At 43.4% G+C, this 18,102-nt stretch overlaps 1 protein-coding gene and 1 pseudogene across 3 annotated transcripts in view; both read left to right on the plus strand.

Annotated features, from left to right (window-relative positions):
* Positions 1-1,597, plus strand: part of LOC149353876 (uncharacterized) — a 30,573-nt gene extending 28,976 nt beyond the window's left edge. For both annotated transcript variants that reach the window (XM_089582915.1, XM_089582916.1), the window contains exon 5: positions 821-1,597. In XM_089582915.1, coding sequence (XP_089439041.1) covers positions 821-920 — 100 coding nt within the window. In that variant the 3' untranslated portion in view covers positions 921-1,597. The remainder of the gene's footprint in view (positions 1-820) is intronic.
* LOC149353873 (uncharacterized) overlaps positions 1-18,102 on the plus strand; it is a 95,351-nt pseudogene that overhangs the window by 65,402 nt on the left and 11,847 nt on the right. Inside the window, exon 3 of the transcript XR_016291122.1 lies at positions 6,614-6,726. The product of XR_016291122.1 is annotated as an uncharacterized LOC149353873 (transcript). The remainder of the gene's footprint in view (positions 1-6,613; positions 6,727-18,102) is intronic.

An 18,102-nucleotide genomic window follows, 5' to 3' on the forward strand; every position in this document is an offset into this window, starting at 1 on the left:
TGACGCCGCGGACTCGTAAGGGAAAGGACTGAAATCTGTTCCGCAGTCGTGCGAGGCGACTCATTTTTGTTCCTTAATTGAGTACCTTTCAAGCTGTCTTCCTTGGTTGAGGCGGCGGTGCGGTATTTTAAATACCTGTACATGTATGAAAAGAGTACAAATTATTTCCATATTTGTGAAAGGAAAAAAAAAACTGTCAGAGATGTGCTAATGACCTAAAAATGTTGCGCGCATCACTTATTTTAGACTTGAATGTTGATAAAGGATGTGACGAAGCATTTCCTATCTACTTTCATTCTTGATGCTACTATAGCGACACTTACCATGTCAGCAAAATTGGCTTGTGCACTCGGGGCTCAGATGTAAATCTTGTTTGAAATGGGGAGTTCTCATATGAGAGCAAATGTAAGAGCGCCGTTAAGGACAGTTAAATTTAACTGAAGTCGCTAACGTTCCGTCAAAACTTTCTTTTTCTTCCTCCTAAACTCCAATCCATCGACCAGCAGATTTTATAGTTCCCACTTTTCGTGTACGCTTTATTTACCCGGGAAGAGTGCTATGAAGGCAGATGTGATTAACAAGTCTGCTGTGACAAGGTTGCCGCGTCGGCCGCAGCACAAGGTTTAATGGAGAGATATGGGAGAGAGTGTTTTTTCTGCAGTGGCCATAGTCAGGCTGATGATGGTGGTAATGATGACCTAGCACTGACGAGGACCCACTTTTGATGCACGAGTGTGTTTCAATTGTGCGTTTATGAACCGAAATCTAGTGTGCCTTTTTGTTAATCTGGATATTATTGCGCACATCTTCTCGGGTGCAGCCGATGGTTCAGCAAGGCATCTACCTTGCGCTCCGTGCGTCACCACCGGTGCGATGGTGACACTCGGGCAGCACCGCGGATGCCATTGCCTTCGCCATGACGGCCGAGCTGCTCGCCCTTGTAGGTCGTCCGTCCGCGGTGCTGCTGCTGCTCCTGCTGGTTCCTCCCGTAAGTGGCGTCTCCCTAACGCTAGCACACTGCTCCTTGTTCGGAGTTCCGCGACGTCACGGGCAAAACTCGCGAGCAGGAGCCCACGTTAGCCATGCAGACCTGTCCAGTTGCAGAATGACACGGGAGATGGAGCGCGGCGCACTTCCACGCAAAGAGATCGTGATCCGCGGGCAAATAACTGAGCTGTATATCATGGTGGCTTTTGAATGTCTGTTTTGGGCAATGGTATATGGGCGGCTTACCAGTGGTGCACCGCATGTACTGACTGCAGATCCAGACAATGAGGGCGAAACAGCAGAGAAATAAGGTGCGGGCTTCATTTCGAAATGCTCAAAGGTAACGAATAGCACTTCTGAGTTTCCCTCGAGAACTACATTTTCAAAGATTATATCTTGGCAGTAAACACCCCTGATGTGGAAACATGGAGGCTAACGAAAAGGGTAGAAGTTAAGCTAAGGAAAGCTCAGCATGCCCATGCATGCACGCGCGCTACGTCTGAGTACAAACACACCTTCAGCGCGGGAACATAGTGCAAGTGCAGAAAGAGTGGACGAGTGCTGAAAGGCGATAGCGACGATGGGCAGGTGGAAGGGTGGAGGTGGTTCTGTGACAGCCTTTATGTCAGGCATTTACAGGTCCTGGTCCAAAGTGGCGAGGGCGCGTTCCAGGGTCAAGTCCCAGGAGGCGAGCCAAATGGACTACGGTGTGTGTGGGGGGGGGGGAAGGGGGGGTGAAGGATAGGGTGGGCACTGGAAGGCTGTATGGTACTGTGCAGAAGTTCCCAGCTTGGGCTTCACCACGTTGCTTGTTGGGTTACTTCGTGCACCGGTCGGAAGTGGTAACGACAAGTGCATACAGCCTCCCAGCAAGCAATGGGGTGACGGGCATATTTGAAAGGTCTACAAGAATGGAAAGGCCATGAAAGGAACTACTGTCAGGTGATCGGAGAGCTCGGAACACATTGACTCCTCGGAGCACAAGTGTTTCAACTTAATCTTTCTGACACCTCTTACTCGCCCGTCTACTACGTTGTACCTCTCTCTCTTTCTCTCTCTCGCCTGTAGCCTGCGCGCCTATCGTTGTCGCTCGCACTACCTCGCAAAGTGGACCTGACTACAAATACTATCAGGCAGCACTCGGAAGTGAAGTATCTCCGAAAGACCTTTCAAACCGCCTCCAGAAACACACCAGTTTCGCGCATCGAGAAAGACTAAGAACACACACACACACACACACACACACACACATGGCATGACGTCAGAGGTCATTCTAAGTGCCACGCATGCATTTTGTGGATATCTTGTTTGATTACATTAGGGAAGTTCCATTTTACATGGGACTACTGAGAGTGCACTGGCACTTACCACTGGGCCTGCCACTTTCATGTGTCTTTTTGGTTATCTGAACTGATATATTTTCTTCGCTCAGCTTGAAGTGTGTATAGAAGGTTCTGCTTAGTTTGAACACAATTTCAGTCCCGTTCAAGTTAAAATTACTGAGAGTAAGCATTGTCTCAGTTCACATGTGGGTGGTTTTTAATGACCTTCCTTGAAATTTGGTTGCATTAGGTGTTATGTACCAGAACTAAAAGATCTTGACTTGCTGACATGCCAAGGTAGCCATATTAAATTTTGATGCACATGATTTTTTCTACTATCTCTAGATCAGCTTGAAGCAAGTTTTTAAACTAGAATGTGGGCTAATCTGAATTGAGTATGTTTGAATTAATAGTCTAGCTTGCTTCCCTGTTGTGTCAGAACAATAATGTTTACTCTCTCTCTCTTCAGTCTTGGGATGTGCCTTCTAATGCGTTAGTGAGTTCCAATATGCCCCTGGAGCAAGCTCATGGGGCATTCTTTAGCCTGTTGCCTACAGAACTCCTGATCTGCTTGGCATGCAACCTGTTTCTGGGACATGGGATTGGTGACGTATAGTAATTCCCTCTCTATATTTTGTGCTATATAAAATACGGCACCCACACTTGTGAAGATATGCAATTGATGGGCTTTAGGAACATTGGTTTCACACTGGGAAAGTGGTTTTAGAAAATACTGGAGCTCATAGCAACAACTGATGGAGTGTTTCAGGCAGGGGTTAAAATGCAGGGTATTACAAAAAAAAGTAACAACGACATGAAAGATTTGCAGGCTTTATTATTATAAGTGTAGGCTGTACATTAACAATGCATCAGTGTGACATATTTTTTCGTAAGGCTGTTCTGTAATTTTTCCCCTATGTAGCATAGTTTGTCTTGTTTCGTAAAAAAGTAACGACGACATGAAAGATTTGCAGGCTTTATTATTATAAGTGTAGGCTCGACATTAACAATGCATCAGTGTGACATATTTTATCGTAAGGCTGTTCTGTAATTTTTCCCCTATATAGCATAGTTTGTCTTGTTTCATATCTTGTTGGTCACTTTAGAGGCTTGTCTGTTTGGCACATGACTTGTTTTAATGGTAGTTTCAGGAGTTGTCAAATAGCATCGTAATTTTTTCTTCTACTCTTGCTATACTTTAACTTTAGACGCTGTCTTGAAATGATGAAAAAGATGCAAAAATTTCAGTTTTTCAAAAATGGCATATTCGGGTTCATTATACTTTAAGTACCTACGTACCAGGTCTCAAGGTCTAATTTGACCTTTGCTAAGATGGGTTGACGGGCTTGTTGGTAATTCATCATGACAAAACAGCACAGACAAGACAAGACCAGCGCTGACTTTTAGCAACGTTTATTCAAAAGCAAATCAAAATATATACATTGTGCCCTGAAAAAAATGCACAAAGGATGCCTTGTCACATTCACAACTGGATGTGTTGAAATCAAAACAAAAATTGATTATGAAGCATTTAACAGCACGAACTCTTTCTTAGTGAGCAATACAGAAGGTGTGCTACCACAATGATTGTAGTTTCTGTGGCCTCTATTATCTCGTGCACCAACTTTTCTTTGTCTGTCTAGCACAATGCAGTGCATGAATCCCGGCAAACAGCGTTCAGGGTCTGGAAGATGATAGCAGTCGCGACAGCGAATTATTAAATTCCTCCTCACAACTTTGTTCACATGCTCTTTTAACCTCTCACCTGCATACCTGCCAGTTTGACCAATGTAAACATATCCACCTTTCAAGGGGATTGAGTACACTAGACCTTCTGTGCAATCTCCGAAGCGATTCTGATGGTTGATTGTAGAACCTTCGTTGCCTTGCTGATCTCGGCTGACATGCTTACACTGGTGCTGAAGCTTCTGAGGTGCGGAGAAAACAACCGTTTTCTTTGGCTCACTTGTGACTGGTGAAGAGAGATTGCTAATCTTTGCTTCTAAAATGCCTTGATGAAATCCTGTGTACATGCCATGGCACCCAGTTTTGCCCATCAAATATTATTAGCTGTTTGTCTACTGCTGGATACTCCGAACCTTTGTTGGTGTCTGTAGCCAAGTGCCTTAAGCACAAGTTGAAACAGGCATGTTGCACCCCCATTGAGACTAACTCTCAAAAGAAAGGTTGTGCCTGTCACCTATATCCACAATTTATCGCACCAATTAAATAAAATAGGCCGTTGAGTCGGCATTGATGTTCTTTTCTCTGCACCTCAGAAGCTTCAGCACCTGTGTAAGTGTGTCAACCAAGATCGGCAAGACAATGAAGGTTCCACATTCAACCATCAGAATCGCTTCATTGAGTGCACTGAAGGCATAATGTACTCGATTCCTTTGAAATGTGGCTATGTTTACATTGGTAAAACTGGCAGGTGTGCCAATGAAAGGTTAAAAGAGCACCCTTACGATGTAAACAAAGCTGTGAGGGGGGAATTTGATGATTCACTGCCGCGATTGCGATCATTTGCTAGATCCTGAATGCTGTGTGCCAGAATTCATGTGCTGCATTGTGCTAGACAGACACTAGCTGGGAAAAGGTGGTGCTTGAGGTAATGGATGGCGCATAAATTTCAGAAAACCAGAATCATTGTGTCAGCGCACCATCTGTATCGCTCTCCAAGAAAGAGGTCGTGCTGTTAAATGCTTCATAATGAATTTTTGTTTTGTTTTTAACACACCCAATGTGAATGTGACAAGGCATCCTTTGTTCATTGTTTTTTTCAGGCCGTGATGTGTATATTTTGACGTGCTTTCCAGTAAACCTTGTCGAAAGTCAGTGCTTGTGCCGGTGTATTCCTTTCTCTCCTTGTTTTGTCTGCGCTGTGTCGTCATTGTAATTTGGCCTCCAGCTACCAAACTAAAAATGATATATTTGATGCCTCCAAAACACTGAAATGGCGATTTCGGAGCAAATTGAGGCAAAACCACATATCCAGTGGCCACCATTTTGCTCTTGTTTGAATATTGGTGCTCTTCCCTAATCTAGGTATTACTCACTATCATGAAGTTCTCCCGGAATATCTGCATTGCGCCATTTTCTGAGGACTCAGGTGGTTGGCATGTGCACACCTCAAATGCTGTTTTCTTCAATTCATGTTTTTTGCCAGTACCCTAGCAGAAGTTTTCATTACTTTTTTATTGGGCAATTTCAATTAAACTTATATTGTTGAGTTCGTAAATAACTGAACCATGAAGCTATATGCTATTTTTTTGTAGCTCGGTCGAATGTATCAAATTCGTGAACAATACTGTCATCTAATAATGTATCGTAATTATGGTGCTTTGACAAAATTTATCATTTTTATGTGATGTTGTACTCAATAACAATATATATAGCATAGCTCCACATGGCAGGTATTTGGCTACAGCTGCATTCCAGTCAGAACCAAGAACTGTTGAGGGAAATTGAACAACCGTAAAAAAATTACCTAGTTAGGCTTCAGTTATTCCATGATATGAGTACTGATTGAGATATACTGAAACTAATTTATTTTTGAAAAGAGAAGGAAGTAATACGTATCCACATCTAATTTCATTACGTTATTGTATTAAACATTTTCATTTTTAAGACCTACATCTTCCCTGGAGCCTCGAGGTGATTGTTTAACCAGCTTGCTAGACTATAATGGTCGTTGCTTTAAAAATTCACATCCTAGAATGTCTTCTCTGCTCTAGAGAGAAGCCAACAGCCACAGAAACCAAGAGACACGAGGGATTTTTTAATTAATTGATTTATTTTGTGCTGTTGTTCGATTACGAATATTACTGAATATGTTACCGCTTAAAGCTAATTGATTAGAAAAGCAGAAGAAAAAACAACCACATGCCGCCGGTGGGATCTGAACCCACGACCTCTGAATATGCGTCCGGTGCTCTACCGCTGAGCTACGGCGACGGCTGTCAAATCTGCTTTCGGGGGTATTTATGTTTACAAATAACCTAACCTTGTAAGTGTTCACCAGCGCCACCCACGCTCTTATGCGGCAGACGTAGCACGTCCTGAGTTACCGCTGATGTGACGTAGAACGTCATCGAAAGGCGAGAGTGGAAGCTGTGTGAGAACCCTCTTATGCTTCCTATGGCATCAAGGCTGCCAGAACCGAGGCCCTCGCTAAGCAATTAAGCAAACAAGAGAGGGGGGATGAGGGGCTTGTTATGAATATGAGAGAAGCCAACAGCCACAGAAACCAAGAGACACGAGGGATTTTTTAATTTATTTATTTTGTGCTTTCTTGAAGACAGCACAGAGGTTGATGAGGAATGCTTTAAGTTCATGCAAGAGAACTTTGGTGGCAGTTTGGGCTGCACATTCGTACTTGGCTCCAGTTTTTCCACTGCAGATGCTTCCAGTGCAGGTACGATGCTTTCAGTACGATGCTTTCAGTACATTAAATGCGTTGTTGATTGTTTAGGCTATTGGTATGCGTGATACATGCTCACCAAAATGCATGGAACACTCCGTCACTATTCATAAGGAGATGCACCACCTATCTTGTGGCCAATATAAATTTCAAACCCTGATACTCAGAGGATGCCGTAGATGAGGCTGGCAACAACATTTATAGAGTGTACATTGAAATGTGTTATGACACAGTGCTTTACATTCATCAGGCTGATATGGCTTGTCATCCCGAAGCTGCACATGGGTTAAAGAAGATGCCATAGTGCAGGGCTCCTAGTTAAATTTAACCGTTTGGGATTCTTTAACATGCAGGCACTGGCATCGCACAGCAGGCAGGCCTTCTGCATCAGTAGAGTGATGCAAAGTTATGGGTCTGACCTGACTAATGTGCATATGTGCATTCTTATTATAACCTAATGTAGACAAAGGAGAGGCATGTCAATTCTGAAGGAATTTAGATTTGCTATCAGTAATTCAAAACTTGAGGCAAGCATTTATTTGCCTGAGCATAAAGTTCAGTCTAGGCTAACGATGCGGTCAAGTGATCAGCTGCATCTGTTAAGTGTGACTATAGTGGCTTGACTATTTACCATACTATGCCTACAAAGTGTTCTGCTTTAATAATTCTCTTCTCGTGACTGATAAATCTTGAAGCACACAAGCTGCATGCTAAAGATGCATTGCATTGCTCTATGCATTATTGTAGCCACTTCACGTAGATATATTGGGTGATAAGATCCATGAGTTTTGATTAACAGTCCTGCTACTGTATTGTGGCACCAGGGCTCCCATGTGATGGTTGTACAGTCATGGACAAAAGTTTTCAGGATGCAGATTGGCCTAAAAAAAAGTTTTCTGCATTAGCTCGCTAGAAAGTCAGATATTCATCCAGCGAATGGAGCACGCATGTGTCATCATGCATCTGTACTTTTCATTGGCATGCTTTGCCTGACCATGCAGGAATACATTTTTTTAATGAATCTGCAACCCACACTCTTTTGTCTATTACTGTACGTGTGAACAAACAGTGCAAGCTAAACCACTAAAATTATAACATATAGCGCTAAAGTCAGGATACTTTTCTCTGGACGTAGACGTCTCTCGTTAGAAAAGATTTAAGGGTGAAAGAAAAAGGAAAGACACTACAGTTTGATATATTGTCATCGGAAACTTGATTGTATCCTTTTCCTTTTCGAAGAAATGGAAGTGCTGCAGAAATGACTGGAAGGCAGGCCGAATGTAACTAGAAATGCTAATGTAGTCATGATCTGAAAAAGAGCTGGAGCAACTTCTGTCAACCAAAACTGGTACTAGCACAATATTATTTTGGTGTGGCTGTTGTTATTAGTGTTTTTCAAATGACTGCACCTACTTGACATGAGACACAGTAAAGCAAAAGCAGCTACAAAAGGTAGAGAAGCCACATCCTTCACATGTTATTGATTTCTGTTGCCACTATGTTGGACGCAGCAAATCACATGTCCTTGCTGCAGCAGCTGTTCATTACAAATATTTAAAGGTGCCAAAAAACACACACCCAAGAGAAGACAATGGGATCGAGCGCCACTCACAACTGTGAGTGGTTGTGAGTTGTGAGTGGCACTCCGTCCCATTGTCTTCTCTTGGGTGTGTGTGTGTTTTATGGCACCTTTAAATATTTACAATGAACAGCTACCATCTCGCACAACAAGAAGTTCTCATAAGCAGCAGCTGTTGGCTCACAAAAATTCCAGTGTGAACAGTATATTTTTTTCTTCAAACCTGCACTGATGTTGCCACCACTGCGCACTTCTGGGGTGGCTGCTAACCTCCATTTCATACATGAAGTGCAAGTCTGCATTAGAAAATATAGGGAGGCATGTTATTCTTGCTAGTTTTCTGGCCGAGTGTTCAAAGGCACGAAGAAAGTGATAGCGTATGTTATCAGGAATAATAGCGCATTTGACCGAGCTCATGACAAATGCGTCATGCAATAAGGTTTCAGGCAAAGCATTCATTTTGCTCTCCACGAGGAACGCAGTACTTTTTTATCGCAGTCGCATGCAGTGCAAACAAGAGCACTAGCTTTGACAGCGTTGCACCTGATGCATGAAACACAGTATATTATCGTTTATTTTTATATTCACATTGATTTATGGCTTTTAACAAATTCAATTGTTTTTGCTAACCCCATCTGGCAGTTTTTTCTTCACACGTCACTGTCCTATGCAAACGTCATTTTTCTTTTGTTTACCAATGTAAAAATATATATTACTTGCCGTGGCAGTGCAGTGGCTATAGCATTTTGTTACTGAGAATGAGGTCAGAGGTTTGATTCCTGGCCATAGCAGTCAAATTTGAAATGGGCAAAATAGAAAACCACCTGTATACTGGGCGATGCCAATAGACACTGAAGTTCCTTGGGTGGTCAGAAATGATGTGAAGCTCTCCACCACAGTGTTTCTCATAGTTCAAGTCTAGATTTGGAACAGTAAGCCTACAAAAGGCAGCATTATGGCTCAAAATAATATTTGCACCACATTAAGGTTAACTCGGCTACACACACATTTCTAAGGGTTATGTTCTGTTAAAATGCACAAATGCATATAGTATTGCTCCCTCTTGGCTAAAAGTATTTTTGTTTAAATTTGCAAGCATAGGTCAGAGTAACCCATCTTGTTCAAAGTGAAACACTTAGACCTGCCCAATTGTACATCCTGCTGCCACCTTGCTAAACTGCCCATCTTGTATATGCAGTGCCTCGCAACCTTTAGTGTATCAGATCTTGGAAGAACACTAATATCACCTTACTTCATAAGGAAGGGACTATCAAGGAATTGAAGAATTGCAGACCAATCAGCCTACTATCTGTTTGCAAGGTATTGACTTCAATCTTAGACCTAAGTCAACCAAAAGACAAGGCTGGCTTTTGTAAATGGTACTCTATAATGGACCATATTAACACTATGAATCAGACAACAGAGAATAGTGTAAAATATAACCAACTCCTATATTTAATTCCCCGCAGGGAGGCGTCTGCAGCATGCAGACGTTGGTGAGTGGCGACACCACGGGGTTAACCCGAGCATCCGCAGGGACATCCCCGCAGGGGGATGATGGTGAACAATGCGTCACCACGGACCCGAGCATCCGCGCTTAGCCGTGCGTGGCATTGCCATGTCCGGGGAAAAGGGGATCCTGGTGGTTGAGCCAATGCCGAGCGTTTGGACCCTTAAGGCCCCTCGGCGGAGGCAACACACCACTTTGGCCCCAGCTTCCTGTAGACGGCACCTCCGGCCTGACCCGACCGGGGGAAATCGGCAGTCGCCTTTTCCTATCCTCCCCTCTATCTTTCACTTTCCTATCTCTTTCTTACAACTCTCCTGTCTCCTCCTCTTTTCTTCGTGTTTTCATCTTTTTCCTGGCGGCGAGGGTTAACCGTGTGTGACCAACTACCCTGAGTTGAGTCATATTAGGTTATAGTTAAGGTGTACAGCTGGCGTGGGCAGGACTTGCTCGCAAGTTCCTGTCCCATCCCCTTGTTGGGCTCCATGGTGGGTGGCTGGCACCATGACCGAAAAACTAGAATTTTTATGGCTCCCCCTTTTTCCAAACCAGATCGCTCTCTCAAGAGAGGGCGGAACGAAGCAGAACAGTTTTTTCAAAAAAGAAAAGTCAGTTTTCCTAAGTACCATGTGATTCATAGTGAAGTACAAGATAAGCAAGCTAGAATCCTGTCCCCGTTCCTAGTGTCAGTGTTTGACAGAAGCCTTGGGCATTGGCTACAAGGTATCTAAAATGGCCAGCGGTGACTTACTGCTCGAACTGCGTGACAACGTCCAACATTCAAAACTCGCAAACATTGTATCTGTTGGGGATATTCCTGTCTCCGTGACGTCACACCGATCTCTGAACACCGTCCGAGGTGTTATATCCGAAAATGACTTTGTCCACATCACTGAAAAAGAGATGCTCGAAGGTCTGAGTGACCAAGACGTGATAGATGTTCACAGAATCAAGATCCGGAAGGATAATAAGGAAATAGACACAAAACACATGATCCTGACGTTCAACACCAGCACACTGCCCGACACAGTCGAAGTAGGATATCTAAAAGTTAACGTAAGACCATACATTCCCAACCCTCGCCGATGTTTCAACTGCCAAAGGTTCGGTCACGGCTCACAAAGTTGCCGCGGCCGGAAAACGTGCGCGAAATGCGCCTCGAAGGATCATTCTGATCAATGTGACACAGCCCCGCACTGCGCAAACTGTGACGGTGACCATGCAGCGTACTCCAGGGCGTGTGCGTCCTGGAAAAAAGAAAAGGAGATTATCATTATAAAGACAAGGGAAAACATTTCATTTAAAGAAGCGAGAAGGCGTTTTGCACTCACCAACTCATTCTCTTTCACAACAAAACAAAACTTCGCCGATGTGGTGCGTGGGCGCGGCGCACCACACCAGGCTCCAGCACCCGTCCAGGTCACACGCAGTGAGCCTGCGGCGGTGCCATCCGCGCCCCAAGGCAGAGCAGCTAACGCTGCTCCGCCAACTGCAAGTCAGGCTGCGCAGACCCCCGGGTCGGCGGGCCTCAAGACCTCTTCCCACAGGTCGAGGTCAAACTCGAACGCGAACGTGCCTCCTGCACGGTCGTCCAGCGCCTCCGCAGAGGCGATGGACACGGCCCCGGGCAGCCCCGCGTCGTCCACGTCGGACGGTCGGCGGAGCTCTCTGGATCGATCAAAAAAAGACAGGCCCCGAGTCACGGGGCCAACAACAACTTGATCTACCTTTCCACCCTGTAGAAACACAAAAGTAAGATGGCTTTCATAATACAATGGAACTGTAGAGGACTTTTAAACAATTACAGTGACATAAAAGACATACTAGGAGCACATGCTCCTGTCGCCTTATGTCTACAAGAAACAAATTTAGGTCCACAAAAAAATAACTTTCTAAAGAATTACACTGTTTTCCGCCGCGATCGGGAACAGGCGAGCCGACTATCGGGAGGCGTAGCCATCATAATGAAAAGCGGCGTCCCGGCTCGAGAGCTTAAACTAAAAACAAGACTTGAAGCTGTCGCAGCCACTCTGGTTGCCCATAAAACCATCACAGTGTGCTCACTATATATCGATCCGCACTTTAATTTAACACTACATGACTTAGAGGATCTTTTAGAGCAGCTACCAGAGCCATACCTGGTAGTTGGAGATTTTAATGCACATTCATATTTTTGGGGAAGTGAGAAAACTGACGCTAGAGGCCATCTCGTAGAGGATTTTATTTTATGCAATGACGTCTGTTTACTCAACTCTAATAAACCCACATACTGCTCCCCAACCTCGGGGAAAATGAGTGTTTTAGATTTGTCTTTTAGTTCACCGTCTGTTTTTAACGATTTTAACTGGAGTGTTTTAGACAATCCATATGGAAGTGATCATCTCCCTTTCGTAATAAGTCTTTCATCCTCGCTAACAGTTATTCCCACAAAACCACGGTGTTGGAAGCTAAATTTAGCTGAGTGGCAACTTTTTACAGCACAAGCTACATTAGAGAAAATAGTTTTAGAAAATGTTGACATCAATGAGATAAATGAAAAATTCACGAATTGTATCTTAGCTGCCGCACATTTAGCTATTCCTCAATCCTCTGGAATAGTAAAACAAAATCACAAATACTGGCACACAGAAGAATGTAAAGATGCAAAAAAGAAACAAAACAAAGCCTGGGGCATTTTTCGGAGATATCCAACACATGAGAATCTCATAAACTTTAAAAAAGCAAGAGCAAAAGCACGATACATCAGACGCAACGCAGAAAGGGCATCATGGCAACAGTACATATCCTCGATAAACAGCTCAATAACATCCAAAAAAATGTGGGAGCAGGTGCGGAAATTCACTGGAAATTTTACTCCTTTCACATTTCCAATGCTAACAACACCCGGTACTCAAACAACATTAGAAGAGCAGGCCAACATATTGGGTGAGCATTTTGCTACAGTATCAAGCTCAGCCAACTACACACACTCCTTTCAAAAGCACAAAACAATAGTAGAAAAACAAAAACTTCCCTTCAGAACATGCATACACGAAGACTACAATCAGCTTATTACAATGCAGGAACTAAACACAGTACTAACATCCGGTAAAAAGACAGCACCAGGCCCAGACAATATACATTATGCCATGCTTGCTCACCTCTCTGAGACTGCCATAGAGGCGCTCCTAAAATTTTTCAATAAAATATGGATGAGTGGAGAAATCCCCCAAGCATGGAGAGAAGCAATCATAGTACCCTTTCTAAAACCTGGCAAACCACCAACTAGTCCCTCCAGTTACAGGCCAATAGCACTCACTAGCTGTATAGCAAAATCATTCGAAAGCATTCTAAACATCAGACTAACCTTCACACTTCAGTCCCGGCAACTTTTAGATATACACCAATGCGGGTTTAAAAAGACTTGTTCCACAACCGATCACCTTGTTCGCTTTGAGAACACAGTCCGGGAAGCGTTCATCCGCAAGCAACACTGTATCGGGGTCTTCTTCGATCTGGAGAAGGCTTACGATACCACGTGGAGGTTCGGTATCCTCCGTGACCTAGCGGACCTAGGTATCCACGGCAGGATGCTGAGCTGTTTGAGCGACTTCCTGACCAATCGAACGTTCAGAGTCCGCCTAGGCGCAACCTTCTCCAAGACTTTTATCCAAGAAACTGGTGTGCCCCAAGGGTGCATCCTCAGCACGACCTTATTCATCATCAAAATTAACTCCATAGAAAAAGTAATCCCAAAATCCATAATGTACTCAGTTTACGTAGATGACCTCCAAATAGCATGCACGTCTTCCAGCATACCTACCTGTGAGCGACAGATACAAATAACAATAAATAAACTGGCCACCTGGGCAGATAGAAACGGATTTAGATTTTCTCCTCAGAAAACAGTAGCGGTTCTGTTCTCTTTGAGACGAGGCCTACAGGCCGACCCCACACTATATCTAAACCAGACCCCATTACCTGTCAAACAAGAGCATAAATTTCTAGGAGTAACTTTCGATAAAAAGCTCACTTTCTTGCCACATATAAATAGCTTAAAGAAAAAAGGTTCCCAGGCCCTCAATATACTGAAACTACTGTCAAGAAAACGCTGGGGGTCTGATAGGGCATGCCTGTTACATATATATCGTTCTCTGGTTCGCTCTAAGTTAGACTATGGGTCCATCGTATATGGCTCAGCAAGACCATCCTACATAAAACGACTGGATCCTATCCACAATCTTGGTTTAAGGTTGTCTTCCGGTGCTTACAGAACTTCACCAATAGCAAGTCTGTATGTGGAAACGAATGAACCTTCCTTAGAAGATCGAAGAACTGCACTAACTTGTACATACATCCTCAAAATCCTTTCTCAGCCCAAACATCTCTGTTACCCAATTGGGACGAAATGCCCATCCCGAGTACTCTTCAATAACAAGCCTCACGCGATTAAGCCGTTGCTTTTGCGCTTCGAAGAAAAATGTCAAACCCTGAACATACTAAATGAAATCAAAAATATTGCCCCAAGACACGAAGTGCTACCACCGTGGTACACTCTCCCCACAGTGTGTGACGTCACACTAACACGCTTCAGTAAAACCTGTACGCCACACGACCATATAATACAAGAATATCTAGCACTACAAGAAAAATACAGAAATTACACTGCATTTTATACTGACGGGTCAAAAACTCATGCTCATGTAGGAAGCGCAGTAATACAAGGAAAAAATGAAAATGCAGTACGACTGCCCTCATGTGCTACAGTTTTCACTGCGGAGTGTTATGCTATTAGTGTTGCGGTACAGAAAATAACAAATGAAAACATCAAAAACAGCATAATTTATACAGATTCACTCAGCGTCCTTACAGCATTAAACTCCAAAAATGCCACAGAGCCACTGATTGGAAGCATCATACACAATATAGTAAAGGTCACAACACGAAAACATGTTATAAAATTCTGCTGGGTTCCCAGTCACGTTGGCATTAGAGATAATGAGAGAGCCGACACGTGTGCTGCACAAGCCAGAGCCATGGAGGTGAAACATGTGTGTTTGCCTCCGAGGGATTACATGAAGTTAGTGCATAGCAAACTAAGAGCCAAATGGCAAGCTTCTTGGGAAAATGAAGGAAACAACAAGCTGCATACCGTAAAGCCTATTTTGAAAGAATGGAAATCATGCCGCCATAAAGAACGTTTTATCGAAGTAATTTTATGTCGTTTACGCATAGGCCACACACACATCACACATAGCTTCTTATTAACAAAAAAGGACAAACCTGTGTGTGAAATGTGTGGTGAGGAGCTCACAGTTAATCACATTTTAATTTCTTGTTCCCATCTCGAAGAACATAGGAGAAAGTTTTTTACTGTATTTTACAATCAACAGATTCCATTTCATCCCGCATTGCTTTTAGGCGAGCAGACACTTGTCGAGTTTTCACTTGTTTGTAAGTTTCTAAAGAAAGCCAATGTTTTAAACCTGTTATAATGTAACCTTTATACACTTGACATAACATCATCTAACCTTGTGTTTGGCGCATGATAGCCATAGTTGCTTATGCGCCATAAAACCCCATATAACTAACTAACTAACCTATATTTAATCAACAAGAAACCATTTGACCCAGTCAAAACCTCAGCAGTCATGCGGGCATCAGAGAACCAGCATGTAGGAGAGGCATATAAGCATACTGAAAAAATCTACAGCGGTTGCACAGCGACCATATTCCTTCACAGAGAAAGTGGCAGAACACCATTAGTACAGGTGTGAGGCAGGGAGTGACGCGATCTCTCTGGTACCATTCACCATATGTTTACAGATGATATTCAGAGATTCAGATTAAGAATAGCTTAGTATAGGAGTAATGGAGAATACGTTAGTAATTTGCGATTCGCTGATGACATCGCTTTACTAAGTAAACTCGGGGGTTGAATTACAGAGCATGATCAATAACCTAGACAGGCAAAGCAGAATGGTGGGCATAAAAATTAATATGCAGAATTGTGGCAAGGATTGGAGCTGTAAGGAATACACCCACATGGGACAGGTAATGACTGCAGACCTGGATTACGAGAGTAAAATAACTATGAGATTAAGAATGGGGTGGAGTTCATTTGGCAGGTGCTCTTAGGTGATGAATGGCAGTCTACAAGTACAGGTATGGCAGTGTACAAGTATAACAGCTGTATCTTTACTCACCTATGGGGAAGAAACGCGGACGCTAACAATAAAGGTTGAACTTATATGGAGAGCAATGCAGCAAGCTATGGAAAGGAAAATGATAGCTGAAACGTTAGGAGACAGAAAGAAAGCGGAGTGGATCTCAGAATAAATGCTAGTTAATGATACTTTAATCTAAATAAAAAATAATGAGCATGAACAGGACATCTAATGGGAAGGCAAGATAACTTGCGTTTGTTAAGGGTAACGCTACAAGAGCAAGCATAGCAGGGGACGTCTTAGGAGGGCGGATGACATTAGGAAGTTTGCAGGGATGAAGTGTCCGCAGATGGCACAAGACAGGGTTAATTGGAGAGACATGGGAGAGGCCTTTGTCCTGCAGTGGGCGTAGGTAGGCTGATGATGATGCATCATGCTAAAGACTACGTTACTTGATCAAAAATCCGTGGTGGCTCAGTGGATATGGCTCTTGAGTGCTTACCTGAAAGACAGGTTTGATCTCGGCTGCAGTGGTTGAATTTTTATGGAGGTGAAATTATAGAGGCCTATGTACTGTGCAATGTCATTGCATGTTGTTCTCAATTTAAGTTCAACATTTATTTTTAGCCTCCATGTTTGTGCCTCATAAGAACTTCTGGTGGTCGAAATTTCTGGAGCCCTTCACTATGGCATCCCTCATAGCCTTAGTCAATTTGGGACGTTCAAACCCCATAAACCTAAATATATGGGGCACAGGTTTAAATGACTGTAAATGCTATGCAATGAAAGCCATCTCATAATTTTCTCAGCTGCTGTAAGTGCTATTGTTGTTACCACTTTTCAACTCCTTTGCCAAGCTTGATTGCATTTGAATGTTGTTTACAGAAGAGCCTTCAACGTCGTCCCCCCAGCCATCACTGGAAGATTTTCAGTCATTATCGATTCCATGGAACTCCCTGTCTCATGAAACTCTAGCACATCTGAGAGCATCAAACCCACTTGACCGAAGTAAATATCAAGAACTCTTGATGCGTGCCTATGCAGCAATTCAAGTGACTATCAACACCCAAGGCAAGCGAGCTTGTGATGTGCAGAAAGAGGGGCCCTTGCTGTTCACGCAGCAGCACTTCCTGGCCCATTTCACAAAAGTATGTATGCAACCTTACTTTAAAACTGCATTGTCAGTAAATTGAAATGCTGTTTGAGGTTTCACGGAAAATAACTGTTACTCAGTGCGTGTTAAAGCAATGCTGGCTGCAGTATGTGGAAGGGTAAGCAATGTATTTGATTAAGGCACTTTTAGTGCCATGTTCCATGTCAAAGTTTTACTTCCAACAACACTTAAATAGTATGAAGCCCATGAAATACAGGCCAGTGAACATTTGTTATCTTCTCAAAAAAGTAAGCAAAATTCAAAAATTGGTTTGAAATTTTATTTAATTTGAAACTCATGGCACATTCTGTTGTCAGAACTGGAGCAGAACCAACGAGCAGTGAGGAGCAGAGCAGTAGCACCGCGAGAGTGCAACTGAGTGCTCTCCCATTGAAACGTTCCGTGCTCGCCGAGAGCAGGCGTGAGGGCGAAAGGTGTATTGCATGATCGGATCGTTTACCTTCCCAGCATCCTGTGCGGTGGACGCGCTTGCAATGTGCAGCCGGTACGGCGGTCAGAGTTGACGCGTTTGACGTTTCCTGCCACAACCAGCCAAAAACTGCATGTATTGGTGCAAAAATAACCTCTTTAGACGTTATACATCGTAAATAACCCCTTTAGACATTACAAATCGTTAACGCGATTGTGACATGGCTGGAGCGCTGTCACTGCACCTGTCAGCAAGCGTCACTGCTGTTCTCTCACGTACTTCCGCAGTTCAACGAGGTTAGGTTCGTTTAACTAATTTCTGATGACTTAAACTATTACAGTTAGCGCCTGGTTACAATTAGCGATTTGTAGTTTTCAGAATTTTCAAAACAAGATAACCCTTGATGCCTTAACTCAAAAAGTTTGGCTATTTTGAGTAGTTATGTGCACTGGAGGGATTGCTTTGCCTGCATGCATTTCAAAAATGCGTGTATTTTGGCACGATGTAGCTAAAATTTGCTGGGCCATAGCATCAGGGTAATCGTGTTTTCGAAAC

Source organism: Amblyomma mixtum, chromosome 3 (assembly GCF_055824585.1).
Source record: "Amblyomma mixtum isolate Tamu chromosome 3, ASM5582458v1, whole genome shotgun sequence".
Lineage (NCBI taxonomy): Eukaryota > Metazoa > Arthropoda > Arachnida > Ixodida > Ixodidae > Amblyomma > Amblyomma mixtum.